Genomic DNA, 14,913 nt, shown 5'->3' on the forward strand with positions numbered 1-14,913 from the left:
TTGAATTTTTCCCTGGTGAGTGTTTGTGGCTCAAGAAAGCGCATGTGCTGTTTCTGTATGATTCTGGGCAATTCCAATATGAACTTGTATTGGTTGGTTTGCAGATGTTGGATCTCACAGTTTTCACTGCTGTAAATAGAGCGTCAATAGTCATTTAAGAGGAGAGGTTAGCAGGAAAGCTAATGTTGCATAAAAAATCTGTTAACTGCACTAGGTTGGCTAGGTTTAGACATTAAAAGTGCTTGGTTAGGTTTAGGTAAATACTGTAAATATTTGTGGACACGTGGACTTGTACAGGAAACCCACTCACACTGACCAGTATCTGCTCTTTGATTCACACCACCCACTGGAGCATAAGAGCTGGAGGCCATCAGAACAGAGACACAGTTGTTAGCCAGTCATTAGACGCACCTGAGCTTCAAAGTCACAGTCAGGTCAAAGAACACAGGTAATGGGACAATTAGAGCCATTGTGATGAGAGTCCTTCACAGATCCACCCAACACATAAAAGCCTGTTTCCCCACCGAACAGTAAGAACTGATGAAGCTGTTCAGAGGAGCAGCGAAACATCTTCACGGAAATTCTACAAGTCCACTTGCATCACTTCAAGCTTCTGAAGCTTCTGGTACTGTAAATATTATTTCATGACATAAAGGACATTTTAAGCAGCAAAACCGCGTCAGACATTTAAAGTGATGATGTGATATTAAACAAAGCGCATACTGCAGTGTGGGCTCCCTTCCATTTTATAAAGTGTAAAATAGTCACAGCAGTTAAGATGTCATAACTGTATTTACAGTGCATGTATCAGTACATTACACACATCCCTGCTAATCAGGCCTCCCATCCAGTAACCATCTGGGGAAAAAGCTGTAAATGTAGGAGCATGAGGCCCTTGGCCCTCTCAGAGCTGAGGAGAAAAGAAGGAGTCAGAGGAGAGAGCTGGTGTTTGAACTGAGCTCAGGGAGAAGCAGAAGCATCGTCTGACAGTTACGCTGCAATTAGCCATGCAGTATGTTAAGTGAGCGTGAGGGAGATCTAGTCAGGGGATTTCTCTGAGCTCTACCCCCTGAAGGCAGCTGCTTCTATCCAAAGACTCCTGCTCGGAGGGTGGATTCACTGTGTGTGTATATGTGCACCTCATGGGGCCTCTACGCTTCATCAAGGTCACCCACAGCCTCTGAGGATCTCATGAATCATGGGGAACTTTAACACATTTCATGCATCACTAAACCTTAATGATTAGCTAACTATGGAAGCGAAGTTGGAAAAAAACTTTAGAGGATAACAGCATGCAGTGATTAAAATTTATAGTCACATTACTATTTTATTAATGGCTTGTTAGTATTCTGTGACTGGGCACTAACCTGTGCTATGCAAATAAAGATTAAAAGAATGAGTCTGAGTGTATTAAGGACTGAAGGAAAGACATATTCGGTGTTGCTATGCTTTATATGGTGTCCATTTACGCACATGGAAGAACCATTAATATCCTGATAATGATGAAATGATGCGGGATGTTAGTTTTATGAGGAGAGAGGACAGTGGGAATGATGGACAGGCTAACAGAGAGAAGAGGTGGGAAAAGGTGGTGACTGAGAGCAGACAAACAAAGTACGCAGAGACTCTTCAACGGCAGAGAAGAGGTACTTGACTCGAGAGGGATGTGCAGTAGAGAGGTGTGTGTGAGCAACAGCCACACACTACAAAGCACAGCCTGAGTGTACTCCAGAGCTGGGAGGACGTGCATTTCACTTGTCACCTCATTACATCTTTTAAACCATTAATGTGCCAAATTAGCACAATTATTAACATCATTAGTGACTGACATCTTGCACAGCTGAGCCCGTTTTAATGCTATAACTGGTTCAGTTATTTTCATACCTTGGTCCACCATATAGTGATAACATTTTATCACATTTTTTAGTAGCTGAGTTTTGAGGAAATTAGCTGCAGGTAATACAATACCATAAAATCAAGATACATTGTTTTTGTTTCTGGGTGAAAGCAGTATGACAATGCTAAGCTAAAACTAGCATGACTGAAGCTAATGTGATACATGATATGAACTTTTTGCCATTCAGTAAATGGGATAACAATACAAAGCAAATGTAACTTGTATACTGTAAACAACAATCTACAAAGCTGTGGTTAACTAGCAAGCTGTAACTCAGCCTCCTAGCATTTATCTTGTTGTTACTTCAAGTCGATATTTGATGATTTGTGTGTGTTGTGAATAGGATATATTAGGGTTAAGAAAAGGCGTGTGTGGGGTGTGTGATGCTAAATCACATACAGACACGCACACACTCACCTCGGCATATAGAGGACCCTCTCAGCCACGACAAATCCCACCCTGAAGAAAAGGTTACTGGCAGGAATGAAGGGAAACGCCAGAAACAACAGTCCTACCAACACCTCCCTGCTCTCACGCTTCTGTACATAAAAACAGAGAGAGAGAGAGAGAGAGAGAGAGAGAGAGAAAGACAAACACTGAAATATGAGCAACATTCGCAGGAAATAAACAAGATATTACATTTTTTAATACACCAAGCCAAAGAGCTTCGGGGTGCCACAGCTTCAAACAGCATGGCTGAGAAGCACATTCATTATGAATGGTAATATGTGCCATACAGACTCTGCCAACACACACACTCTAGTGCAGACTGATATGTGCACATTCAACAGCCGTGACCAATCTGTCTGAAATATTAATAATCATCTGTACAACAGAGAAGCAATTAAGGAAATAAAATTATCAAATTACAGTTAATTCCTTTTTCTATATAGCCAATATCTGAGGCCATTCATATTTCATAATGCTTCTGCCATCTCTCCTTCCATGTTATCCCACCATGGCTGCGTTTATTTGAACAAACAGGCCTCTAATTGCCTGAATCAGTGGCCTCCTTGCCGGGTTCAGTGGATTGGCTCATTAGCAGTAATGAGAGCAAGAGAAGTGTGGAGTGCTGATTAGTGTCGCGCCAATCAGGGGCTTGTTGTGCCATCGGCAGGCTCATTGACGTGTACGGTCGATGAGCCTGCCAGGGACGGTCCCTTCTAGTTAGGGACCTGCAGTGATATAAGAGATGGAGCCAAACACAGTCTGGAGAACACTCACTCTGAAGCCATCCTTCACTGGTAATGGCTAAAGTATTGCAGAGAGAAGAACACAAATGCGCCGCTAGCTGCTGTTCCGATGCGGATAATGCCATAACCATTACGAGCATCTTCAAAGATACACATAGAGATAGCATTGTTGACTGGTAATGGCCAGCTGTGATATGACAGCAGACTGCTAACAGCCTATTCTAGACATGAACAAACTCATTGAAACGGCTTCAAAATTCTCTTTGTGCATTTACACACCACTTTACTATGTACAGAGAACGATTATGTTCAAAGCCTCGGCTCAAGAGACAAAGATGCAGCTTGAGGTGAAAGCACAGCAAAAATTGTATGATGTAGTGCTGGGACACCTATCAGTGTGACAGATGTGATGGAAATCTTCAATGCAATACAAAAACCCATCCATCCATCCATCCATCCATCCATCCATCCATCCATCCATCCATCCATCCCTCCATCCATCCCTCCATCCATCCATCCATCCATCCCTCCATCCATCCCTCCATCCATCCATCCATCCATCCATCCATCCATCCATCCATCCATCCATCCCTCCATCCATCCATCCATCCATCCCTCCATCCATCCCTCCATCCATCCATCCATCCATCCATCCATCGACACAATAATTGTTATGACCATCCAATTATCCATCCCTCATCAGTCAATCCATCCATCTATCATCAGTCTTTCCATCTAATAATCCATCAATTCATTAATTAATCCATCCATTAATTTTCAAAGTTGGTGGCAGGTGACATTATCAGTCGGTGACCCCTTTTTGATTCTGTGAGGCTGAATCCTACAAAACTCATTTCAGGACATTTTCTTGGTGACATTTTTCTTGAGCATCTCTTTCAATACAAATGATTAAACCAACAGCATCATTGTGGCACCCTGTGTAGTTGGGGCGTTGTTACTTTACTGGCTGGCTACCATCCTAATTACCTGGCATCAGCCTTCCCTCATCACTGTCTCACTCTCTTCCCTGCTTGTTTTCTTCCTCCGTATGTCTTTACATCTTGTTGTATTCTCATTCTTTTCTCCAGTCGTTTGATCCTTTTATCCACTTTGATTTATTTCCTTTATCCTTTTTCTTTTTTCCTTTCATCACCTCGGCTCTGCTCCACATTCTGCATTGTGTTATTGAGCAAATGGTGCTTCATTTAACCGCCGTGACAGTCTCGTCTATTGTCTTGGCTGATATAGTTGTCGCTCAAAATGCGGGCAGATGCACTAGTTTCACCCCAATTGTTTCAAGTGCATTAAAATGGACACGTTTGTCACGTCTTTCTTAGTGGACTGACTTTAGCTAACCCTGGAGATGAATCATCACAGTGAAAAGGAAAGCAGTTATTCTAGGCACGCAATTGCTCACACACACAGCTGAGTTAAGTCACATAAAATGTGTTTTTTTTCAGCACATTAATTCCCACCAGAGGCATTTCAGAGGCGAAGCGTAGCACCTGTTTACCTGATGGTTAATGTTCTCTCTACATGTAACACACATGTTACAGAGTCTTCTCTTCAAGTTACTGATGCAACTCCATTTTATAACTGAATCTTTTTACCTTTATCCAGCCGTATGGACTGTACTCAGAGTGTGAAGAGCAGCTGCCTCAGTCCCAGGAGATGCAAGCTGTGTCCCATTTCTAAGGCTGCTGTTTTCAAAGTCCTCAACAGTTCATGATTGTTGAACCATTCCAAAATCGCCTCCAAAGCTGGAGGAAAGTTGTGACACAGGACTTTCACCCTTGAGACCAGAGTTTGATTCCCATGCAGAACAAAACTTCTTGTGTCTTTTCACTCTTTTGGGGTTTGGTTGATAATGAGTACCACCCCATTTTAAAATATTATTTGCTGCCTGACAGGCTTGTCCGCTGAGTCTATAAAAAACACAGACAATGTCATACAACCATAAAATAATTGCTAAAGCTGCAGCACAACTGGCTTTGTCCTGCACAAGATGCTAACTACAGAAAGCTCAGCTTATAAAAGTCTCTCCGACAGAGTTATCCCCAGACGTCTGGGTCCATCCAGGAAAAGAATACAGAAACTGCAAAAAGCTAGCCAGACCCACAGATGGCCTGGCACTATGCACACATGCTGATTTTAAGATGGCACAACCCTGTGTCCTAACGCTCCTTAACACCAATTCTAACCTAAAGATTATGGTTGCCGTTAAACCAACTGGCAGCGACCAATCTACACGGAAAGCACACACCATACAATCCTTTCTGCATAGCCCATTACATGGGTGTTCCCCACTGGTCACTGAGAATGAAAACGGGGCACAATTTAACATGTAACCTCGCCCACACCTCTTTTCACACAGGAAGGCAGAATCCATCAAGGCCACTGAGTCGCCATGTGGTTGTTAACGGCACGTCGATCACATCCTGGGGTGAAGGGAAAGGACATAAGAGGCCACGCCTGAGTGCCAATTACTTCCGGAAAGTGCACTGAGGTCAGCGGTGTGCGCTACAGAACAGCACTACAGTGGAAAAAAAAGGTCATGTGGGGTCAGGAAACATATTCATACGGACAGCTGTGTGCCATTTCAGTATGAAATGAGTGTGAGTGTGTGAGAGAGAGGGGGTTTTAATTCTTTCACACACACACACACACACACACACACATTAAGAAATGCAATGGTTACAGCCCTCACAGGTACAAATCATTTAAACACAAGCCATCATACAATCTTCTGTCTTCCTGCAGCTCCTAAGACAGTCATAAAGTACCGAATATCATTCCGCAGAGACAATTATACGCACAGCATTCTTTTCAAGTTTTGCTAACACTCTCTGCACAACTGCCTCTAATGTGTGCAGGATTTTTCAATGAGCAATGCAAAGAGCTGTGCTGGGAATAAAAAGCCTGTCACACTCGCACACTTAAAGACATTTAATACAACAAGGTGGAAAAATTGGATAATCATGGCTGGAAATCTTTTAATCTGTTTAGTCTTGTGTACATAATAAACCCCCACAGACTCTAAGCAGTGCACATGCAGCTCTCACTCAGATTGATCAGTTCAATTGAAGTTCAATTCCAACAGCCACAGTCTTTCTGAACAAATTAAAAATTACACTACTAGAACAACAGGATGTAATAATACATAGAGGTGTACTACACAAACACTGTACTGTACACAGATTTTAGGTGACTAGTAAATGGCCAAGAGAAAAAAATACAAGTGGTAGAACTGAGACGGTGGCCAAGCTTACTCTCCATGATAGGATGACAAGTTTGGTAATCGGGGTGGGACTCTAGAATCACCGTGGACCAGGAGTGCCACTGCCACCTGTCCAGCTGAGGTCATGAGAAGATTACTTGGAAAGTTTTAAGATTGCATGAGAATCATGGGATGTGATTTACGAGCAGGAGTTTTATTTTGAAAATCAACTAGATTGAGTATGTCTCTGACTTCCTTCCTCGGTGCAGATTGTCATGAATGAACCGCAAAATAGACTTTAAACATACTATTAGTCGAGCACCGTGAAGGGTTACACCTGAAACAAGCCTTTTTCTACAAGTTGCGTTTCAGGTCAGAAAATACTTTCATGCCCCTTTCCCCCCATTTTTGACCCATTTCAAGCCATGTTATAATCCAGATCCATGAGTTTAAAGGACCAAAACAAAACTTGATAAGTATGTCATTTAAAAGATCTGAGTAGTTTTTTAATATAAGTGATCAAGCTGCTGTGTGAAGTTCCTCTATTTAAGCCAGCAATAATGGGCAAACTACTTAGGCTTTAAATCGTGTTGTGTGTCCCAGCTTTGGAGCTTTGAAGAAGGACTGCCTGTCTCCCTTGGGACAGGTTCATTTCAAGGAACCATGCATAACTACATGTACATTCTTCAGAAGCACAGCCCTCTGAACCCTGCTCCACTGAAGCTCAGATGGATAAAAAGAAAAAATATTTTTGAATATTTTAACTTTACAGTGCAAGACTCACAAGGAAGTCGTGCCTCTGTCGATGCGGAGAAAAATTTACCAGATATGAATACAGATCTCCTGAATAAACAGCCTGAGAAAGAAAGTAGGAACAACACCTGGCAGTATTTAGTGTGACTAAAACATATTTTTTGCCAAGAAATATTCTGTTTGAGGAATGTTTTCTTCCCCGAACTGCAGCATATAAGTATAATAAAGGCTCCTTGAGCCAAGCACCAACTGAAATGTGAGCCAGAGATAAGCAGCAGGGCTTTGTGGGAAAAAGAAATAAGACCGTAAAGCACTATGGGAGGACAGGAGATATTACAAAAAGCTGCCACTGATTGAGAGAGTGAAAACCCTAAAGACAACACACCTTATGAAAAGACACTGTATAAGCACACAAAAAAACACTTCTCACAAAGCAATCTCCAATCTCCTGTTTAAATAGATGGAGTAATAGCAAAGATATGTATACAATCGATGTGTAACATGCCACTTTAGGTGAAAACATATTAAACAGAACAAGTGTATGAAATGTTTGCACAGCTCAGAGCAATAGTTTTTTCCAAACCAGCCATGCAATAGACCAGGACTACTGAGCACTACAGTCAGGGGTGGTGATGCAGTGTATTTAGTGGGATGACCTTTTCACAGCACGCTTGCCTTTAATAGTGTGTAATTTAAAGTCCCATTGCAATCTGAATGCAGACTGATTAATGGTGTCTTAAAAACAAATTGTGCTCTTTAGTAAAAGACTCAAAATGACTCATTATTGTTAACAGAGAAAGGATGACTTCTCAATACTCTAGTGATCAATTCAAGGACTGTCGCTGATGCTCTAACAGAATTATCAGTCAGTATTGTGGCATCAGAAGGCATGTTAACTGAGAAGAACATAGATCTGTTTCAGCTCCATCAATGTCATGTACTTCATAACACGTCTTTAAGGAATTGAAGTGATGCAAGGTTGTTACTTCAGGTCCAGCTAAGCAGTAAACCAAGCATATTTTGAGCTATATTATATATATTATATTTAGCTTTGTTAGTTTCATTGCTTAACCTTATTTAACCTATTTGCAGACCCAATGTGTAAAAGCACCAGGAGTTTGTCACATCAGCAACAAAGCATTAGCAACAAAGCTACCTCTTTTTTAATTGACTCTTTTAACCCTCTCTCCCCTTAACCATTCGACTAAACAATGAACACATAAGCCACAGTTAAACTGCCATTTAGAGGTTGTATTATGCATGTTCTTTGTGCAGCAGTTTCTTTTAAGAAACAGTGCAGCTGACAATTAAGCCATTTTCAGTGGCTGCTGTCCAATAAACTTAGTGCTGAAAAGCATCAGCTATTCCTAAATTAACTTGCATTGCTACACTAAGGCTGAATCTGTGCACCTTCATTATTTATACATCTCCACCTTTTGATCTCTCAGAGGCTGCATGCAGATGATATCTTTTGCAATCTTTTCCAACATGTACTACATACCAAGTCACTGCCCTCAACCCCTAGGTTAATGACACATTTTTAGTCTTAATTGTAACATGACTAAAACAACCAAAAAGTTAATATAAAAGAGTGATAGCTAAATAAGAGCCATTGAGTACTGTGGGATTTATCGAATTGATACAAACTGATTCATTGTTTCAATGATCAGCAGATTCATTGATCGCTGCCATAATGGCTGTTTGTTGCAGCCCTGGTGAACAACTAAATCATACCTGTTAATATTAAGTCCTAGGTCTATATAATTACGGGCCACTGCTTTGACAGGTCGATGAAGTCTGGCGGCTGGAGTCAACCCCCAATATCAATTTACTAAATAAATATTTTATTCAACTATTAATAATAATAATGATAATAATAAGCTTGCAGGGTTAAAATCAGCGGTGAAAGGCAGATGTTTCTCAAGCATTAATAAGCAACAATAAGTTATAAAAATGATGACAGACTGCAAATATTCAAAGTAAAAGAGCCTACAGACTCCAATAGTATATACTCTATATACACTTATATTCATTACGAATCAGCTGACAGAACAGACGTGCAGTCTGAGGCACTTTTGTTGGTACTTGGAATTCTTGCTCTTACCTGCAGTGAGAAGATGCAGTGCAGGCAGAGGGCGAACATCACCACAGCCAGCAGCACAGTGGCAACGTTGCGCACGTCAGCCAATGATTCCACCAGGGGAATGCTGCCCACCTGCCAGTCATAACACAGCACGATGGGGGCCAGCAGCAGCCAGGAGTTAAAGGACAGCAGGTATGAGTAGGTTAGAACCCTGCAGAGAGAGAGTAAAGAAATAATGGATACTGAATAATACAAAGCACCATCAATCATCTTGTTTATGTAAAGCGTTGAGAACAACATGAACAGGAGGCTGTCCAGGGTTAACCAATGATTGGGGGTACCCTGACATTTACAGCTAAGGCAGGTAAGCAGTCAGTCACAGTGTACTGAATGCTATTAATCTGCTTTGTGCTGTACTACAGGATCACAGGGGCTGGAGCCTATCCAAGCTGTCAGTGGGTACACCCTGGACAGGTCGCCAGTCTATTGTAGGGCCAACACAGATATACAAACAAACAGTCACACTCAAGCCTAAGGCCAATTTAGAGTCCTAAACACAAAGTACAATAGTACAAGTACAATACAATAGGCCCACAAACAGATGAACAATGCTAACTCCTGGTACTACACTTATGCTTCTGCAGTGCCACCTACACCATTTTTACTTGGACAACTAATAATGAGCTGAACAACAGTTGCTTTTTCTGAGCTTACAGCAAAGCAGACAAAGAAAGATGTAGGAGGAGATGGAGATGGTGTGTTTGACCATTTTTTATTAGCTCCAAATACAACTTGATTTACTGTGTGCAGCAGCAGAAAGTGTGCAAGAGGAAATCTCCTGCTACCAAGCAGATCAATCACAGCCACAGCAAAGTGTAGTTATATGTCTGAAAGGGTGCAAATCTACAGCACAGATTGAAGCAAAGTCATAAATCAAGCTTGACTCTTCACCTACAAACTTTTTTGGAAGTTTGGTTCTAATTTCCACTATGAATGAGGAGGTACTGTGACGCATTATTTCTGTTATTAAGCAGCGAAATGCAGAAAACCTTTGACACACGAACAGCCTTGTCAGCTATGTGGACATGTCCTGGAACTATAATTGGTTTTCACAAGGACTGCAGTGTATTAACACACAGTGAGTTAGCTGAGCAGCTGAAGGACATGTTGTTATTTCTCCCAGCAGTGATTGTTAAAGAGTAGCTTTTAAGAGTAACGGCTTGAGCGTATACAGTATGCTTGAATTCAAACTGTGAACTGTACTTTCATATTTTGACATGCATAGCAGCTGCTATGAGTAACGGTCTGGTGCCTGGTACCAGGCAGGGACGGCTGGAAAAGTCTGCAGCAAAACAAACTCCTTTGGATGACAAACATTTAACAGGCCAGCATCTTGAAACAGATATAGCACAATGAGAGGTGGAGCAACAGTGTTTATGGTGTGAAGATGAGACGTGTAATAAGTCTCTTATGATGCCCCATTACCCTCAATCCAGTTATATCTACAGTAAGTACACATCACTGCAAATCCATCACACTTGGACACAACCTGCACCGTCCTCCTCTCTGGTAGACTGAACATGGCATACATAATCACAACCATGTACTGTATATCCAATTAATATTTATTTCCACTGGATCCGTCTTTACATCTGTTGTTTGGATCTGCAGCTACACAGGAAAATAACTGATTTTAAAGAACTAGGACAGCAGAAAAACTTCTCCTACCAGCAGCCATCATTTCATGTGCCTTTATTATTTTTTTCCTCTCTTTTTGACTCCAGCAAAGTATGGCTGCAACACAAAGATGCTGACAGAGATCATGCTGGACTGAATACTGAGGACCTCGCTGCAAGTTAGTTATTGATTCTCTCGAGAAGACGGAAGAGTCTGAAGCAAGGCAAAGCCGCTAAGACACCTACTGACGGGCAGAGGGCAGGCAGGGACACAGGCTGAATCCCCTCTGAGCACAGTAATGAAAACATGTCAGGAAGAGCAACAGGAGACAAAACTGCTCCTCCCTCTCACTCATCCCTCTGTGTCTGCCTTTGTCCCTTGTCTTCTGGTCAGATTGGCTATTAAACAGATTGACGGTTGGATCGAGACACGGGAGACAAAGTCGGAAATAAATACAGGCTGAGGTCAATAGGCATACAAAGACTTGCAGAGGATTTTGTCAAGGGCTAACACACACACATACACACAGATGAGGCAGTCCTCCAAAAGGCGGTGGTGACAGACCGTTTAGCATGCAGCAAAACGTTCTCCACCTGCTGTCATCTGATTGGTCTAGGCCATAAATTCTACTGCTTTTTCCACACTTTGCAAGGTCCTTTAAACGAAAAATTCTGACTCACACAAACACACACTTGCACACACACTCACAAAGGCTCACAGACAGGACCAGAGAGCAGTGAGGAAGTGTAGAGCAGAAACTGAAAATGAGTCACTTGTCAGGTGGATCGTGGGTGTTCTGCTGGACAGAGAAGCTGGCCTTCGGGTGTAAAGCAGCACTCTCAGCTGTTCTAACCTCACAGACACACACTTGCAGCTACACAGCGAGATGCCTTACAGTCCAAGAACCACAATAAAGTGTCACTCTGTGTTGCTTTAGCATTGCTTTAGTCTGCAGAAGAGCACTCTGTACTTGTGACTGATTCAGTTAGAAGTGTAGAAATAAATACGCCATTGTAAACTCATTATATCCCATCAAATTTCTCAAAGCCTCATCATCATCAAAACTGGTGTTATCTAACGTCATCTTTGCATGTGTTACGTCAAACCATCTTCATGTGACAGAGGTGACAGGGCTAACTGATTTGTGGTTGGATGGGTGCTTCGCTCTAAAAAATGTTGTGCTTAGTAGTTTGCATTTATATTATACCGTTTCAAAAGGGGTTACAATGCTTTCCATTCAATCACGCACATGATAATTGTGCAACTGCAGGAAGCAACTGTCTTGCCCAAGGACATGCAGTCAGGGCCACCTGGGGAGCTGTGGCACAGGTGGTAGAGTGGTTTGTCGATAACAGTTAAGCTGGCGTTCAATCCCTCAGCTGACTTATGGTTGCACAAATGGGTGAAGCAGTTAAAAAGCACTTCATGGAAGAAGAATTTCAGAGACCATTTAACCCAGACTTGTATACATGTGTCATACTAGATTGGACTGAATTCCAAGGAAGAACACATTTTGTATGACAAAACAAGACATACACCATTTTCCAACTTTTCTATTGAAAAGAGCATACACCTCTTTCAGGTTGTGCATATTCGGCATTATAAACAAGTAAATTGAGATTACGGAAAGATACAGAGAACATTAGGACATTAAGTGAAACTCAACACTGCCCCCCTTGACCAGCCCCTTCATCCTTTGTGTTTCCATTGCAGTGCAGTGCTCAAGGTGACTGATAAATCCATAAAAACCATCAATAACTCTATGACGGTGTAGCTCTTATTGTGGCATATGCTGCCTTTGTGGGAGGAAGCTGAAGAATCAAGAGAAAACCCACACAGGCACAGGGAGAATGTGAAATCTCCACACAAGAAGGCCTCAGCAAGATTTGAACCAAGAGCATTCTTGCTGTGATCTTGTGTTTTTACCTCTGAGATTATGCAGCAGAAGGGAGCTGCAGTGTTGAGCTCATAAGCACTGATCCAAATGACCCTGACAGATTTCCTATGGGATAAACATGCAGCAGTGTGGGCTGCAGTAAACTGACCCTGTTAATACAACTTTTGCACAGTAAATCATTACAAAAAGGAAACAATGATTAGACTATAGACTGTAACAAAATGCTATATCTGGCTTTTAGAAAAAAAATGCAGCAGCTGAAATAACAGTTTACACTATCTTCTCACCAGATGTCAGATCATTATAAACAGAGTCCCACACACATATATGAAAATAAATGTATGTGTGTGGTCTCAGAGAGACCCAAGTGTGTGAATCAGTTTGAGTGTTTCATTAGACCAGAAAGGTGAGGAAAGTTATTGGAAAGTGATTTAGACCCTTAAAAATTTGAAGGTTACAACTTGGTTTAAGGGTAAAAGTTAGAATTAGGTTTTAATATAAGGTTAGGGCAATTAGTTGTGATGGTTAAAGTTAGGGTAAGGGGCTAGGGAATGCATCATGCCAATAAATAACCTCACAAAGATAGCTGTACAAATTTGTGTGTGTGTAGTTACAGTAGAGTTCAGACTGCAGTGGGTGCTAAGGATAAAATGTGACACTTGAGCCATATCACGTATGGTTACTGTAATCCATCATACTGAAACTGTCATCACACACACACACACACACACACACACACACACACACCAAGGACAGACAGAGAAAAAAAATTACAGTTTTGTGAGATTCTATAAATTGATTTCTCTCTCTCTCTCACACACACACCACACACAGGCATAAACAGAGCAGAATAATGACAGCTGGGATGCTGCTGTGATGAGTTATAAATGAACGGGCATGGAGATACTAACATGATGGATTATCACTGCTATATCTCAGATGAAGGTAGAATGCATAAATATGCCACAACATGCCCTCTGACACACAAACATCCCCCCTCCCCCCAACCCATCCAACACACACAGTCAGGTCAGGCCTTTGGTGCAACACTGTGTCAGCCTTGAAAGTTTACATCTCTCTCCATGTGCAGACTGTCAGTGTCGAATAGCTAAGACAAGAGCAGGATAGACGGCGTGAGGACACACAGACGGTCCGACAGACAAAGAGGCTGAGCCTGAGCTAGGCTTCAGGGAGCAGATATAATGAGAGGGGGAAATGAAGGCGAACAGGAAGGACAGAGTGAGGGATATCAGAATCCGCTATAAATTTCCCAGGTGGCCAAGAGAGAGGAGAGCTATTTCTCACTGCTGCTGCGTTAATGACTGATTATATGCCATCTCACTGCTGACGACAAACACTGACGCTGCTGAGAGGACCACCAGACTCTGATACTGTCTTTTAGCAGTCGCAAGGCAAAATGCTAACTCAACATTGTCTTACTGACTCAACTGTCTTTAACTGAGCATCTGTATATACTTGGTTGGGCATGCACAGAGCAAGAGGTAAAGATGGACTGGAAAGACCTGAAATGAGGATAGTACTTGATGACTGGCTGTGAATATGTACTAGTGTGTGTGTGTGTATGTGTGTGAGAGAGAGAGAGATGCTGACCTGCTGAACAAGTGAGGTGAGAAGGAGGCAGGGTTGTCCTGTTCCGAGAAAAGGGGCATGGAGCCTCCCATCAGCCACAGCCTGACGGACATGATGATCACCACCTGGAGGATGGAGGTAGAAACTGTCAGTGATTCAGGAAATGGTCAAACTGCAGTTAACATCCACATCTTTCCACATGATATAAAAAGTGAAGAATTTAATGTAACAATAAAGGGTGAAAACCTAAACCCTTTGAATGAGTTTGAATAGCAAAATTGTTTTTCAATCAGCCATCCTGGCCACAGGGCCTATTGACTTTCTGAGGGTGCTTAAATGCATCATGGTTCCACATTGACTGAAAATGTGAAAAAGCATTAACCTTTTGGATATGAAATGCCATTGCTTAAGCACCTTAACTTCTTGTGTGAACTTTTATTATCATAAGCATCAGGGCAAAATAATGTGTAAGGTCTGTGATGGAAATTTTGATCTCTGTATTTGCAGTCTATCCTAAATATTTGTTGTTACTTTAATCTTTAAACCTTGTTGTTAATTCCCTGAAACATCTGTGCCTGTCCCTGTATATCATAGCCACCCTTAATC

General features: G+C 41.9%; 1 protein-coding gene across 6 annotated transcripts in view; it reads right to left on the bottom strand.

Moving 5' to 3' along the window:
• tmtc1 (transmembrane O-mannosyltransferase targeting cadherins 1) overlaps window positions 1-14,913 on the bottom strand; it is a 91,883-nt gene that overhangs the window by 22,345 nt on the left and 54,625 nt on the right. For all 6 annotated transcript variants that reach the window (XR_003670206.1, XR_003670208.1, XR_003670210.1 and 3 more), the window contains exons 6-8: window positions 14,329-14,432; window positions 9,165-9,354; window positions 2,315-2,436 (exon numbers count right to left, since the gene is read on the bottom strand). Coding sequence is in view for 1 of the 6 variants with exons in the window: in XM_028399639.1 (XP_028255440.1) it covers window positions 2,315-2,436; window positions 9,165-9,354; window positions 14,329-14,432 (416 nt within the window). In the remaining 5 variants the exon portion in view is untranslated. The remainder of the gene's footprint in view (window positions 1-2,314; window positions 2,437-9,164; window positions 9,355-14,328; window positions 14,433-14,913) is intronic.

This window comes from Parambassis ranga, chromosome 2 (genome assembly GCF_900634625.1).
Source record: "Parambassis ranga chromosome 2, fParRan2.1, whole genome shotgun sequence".
NCBI lineage: Eukaryota > Metazoa > Chordata > Actinopteri > Ambassidae > Parambassis > Parambassis ranga.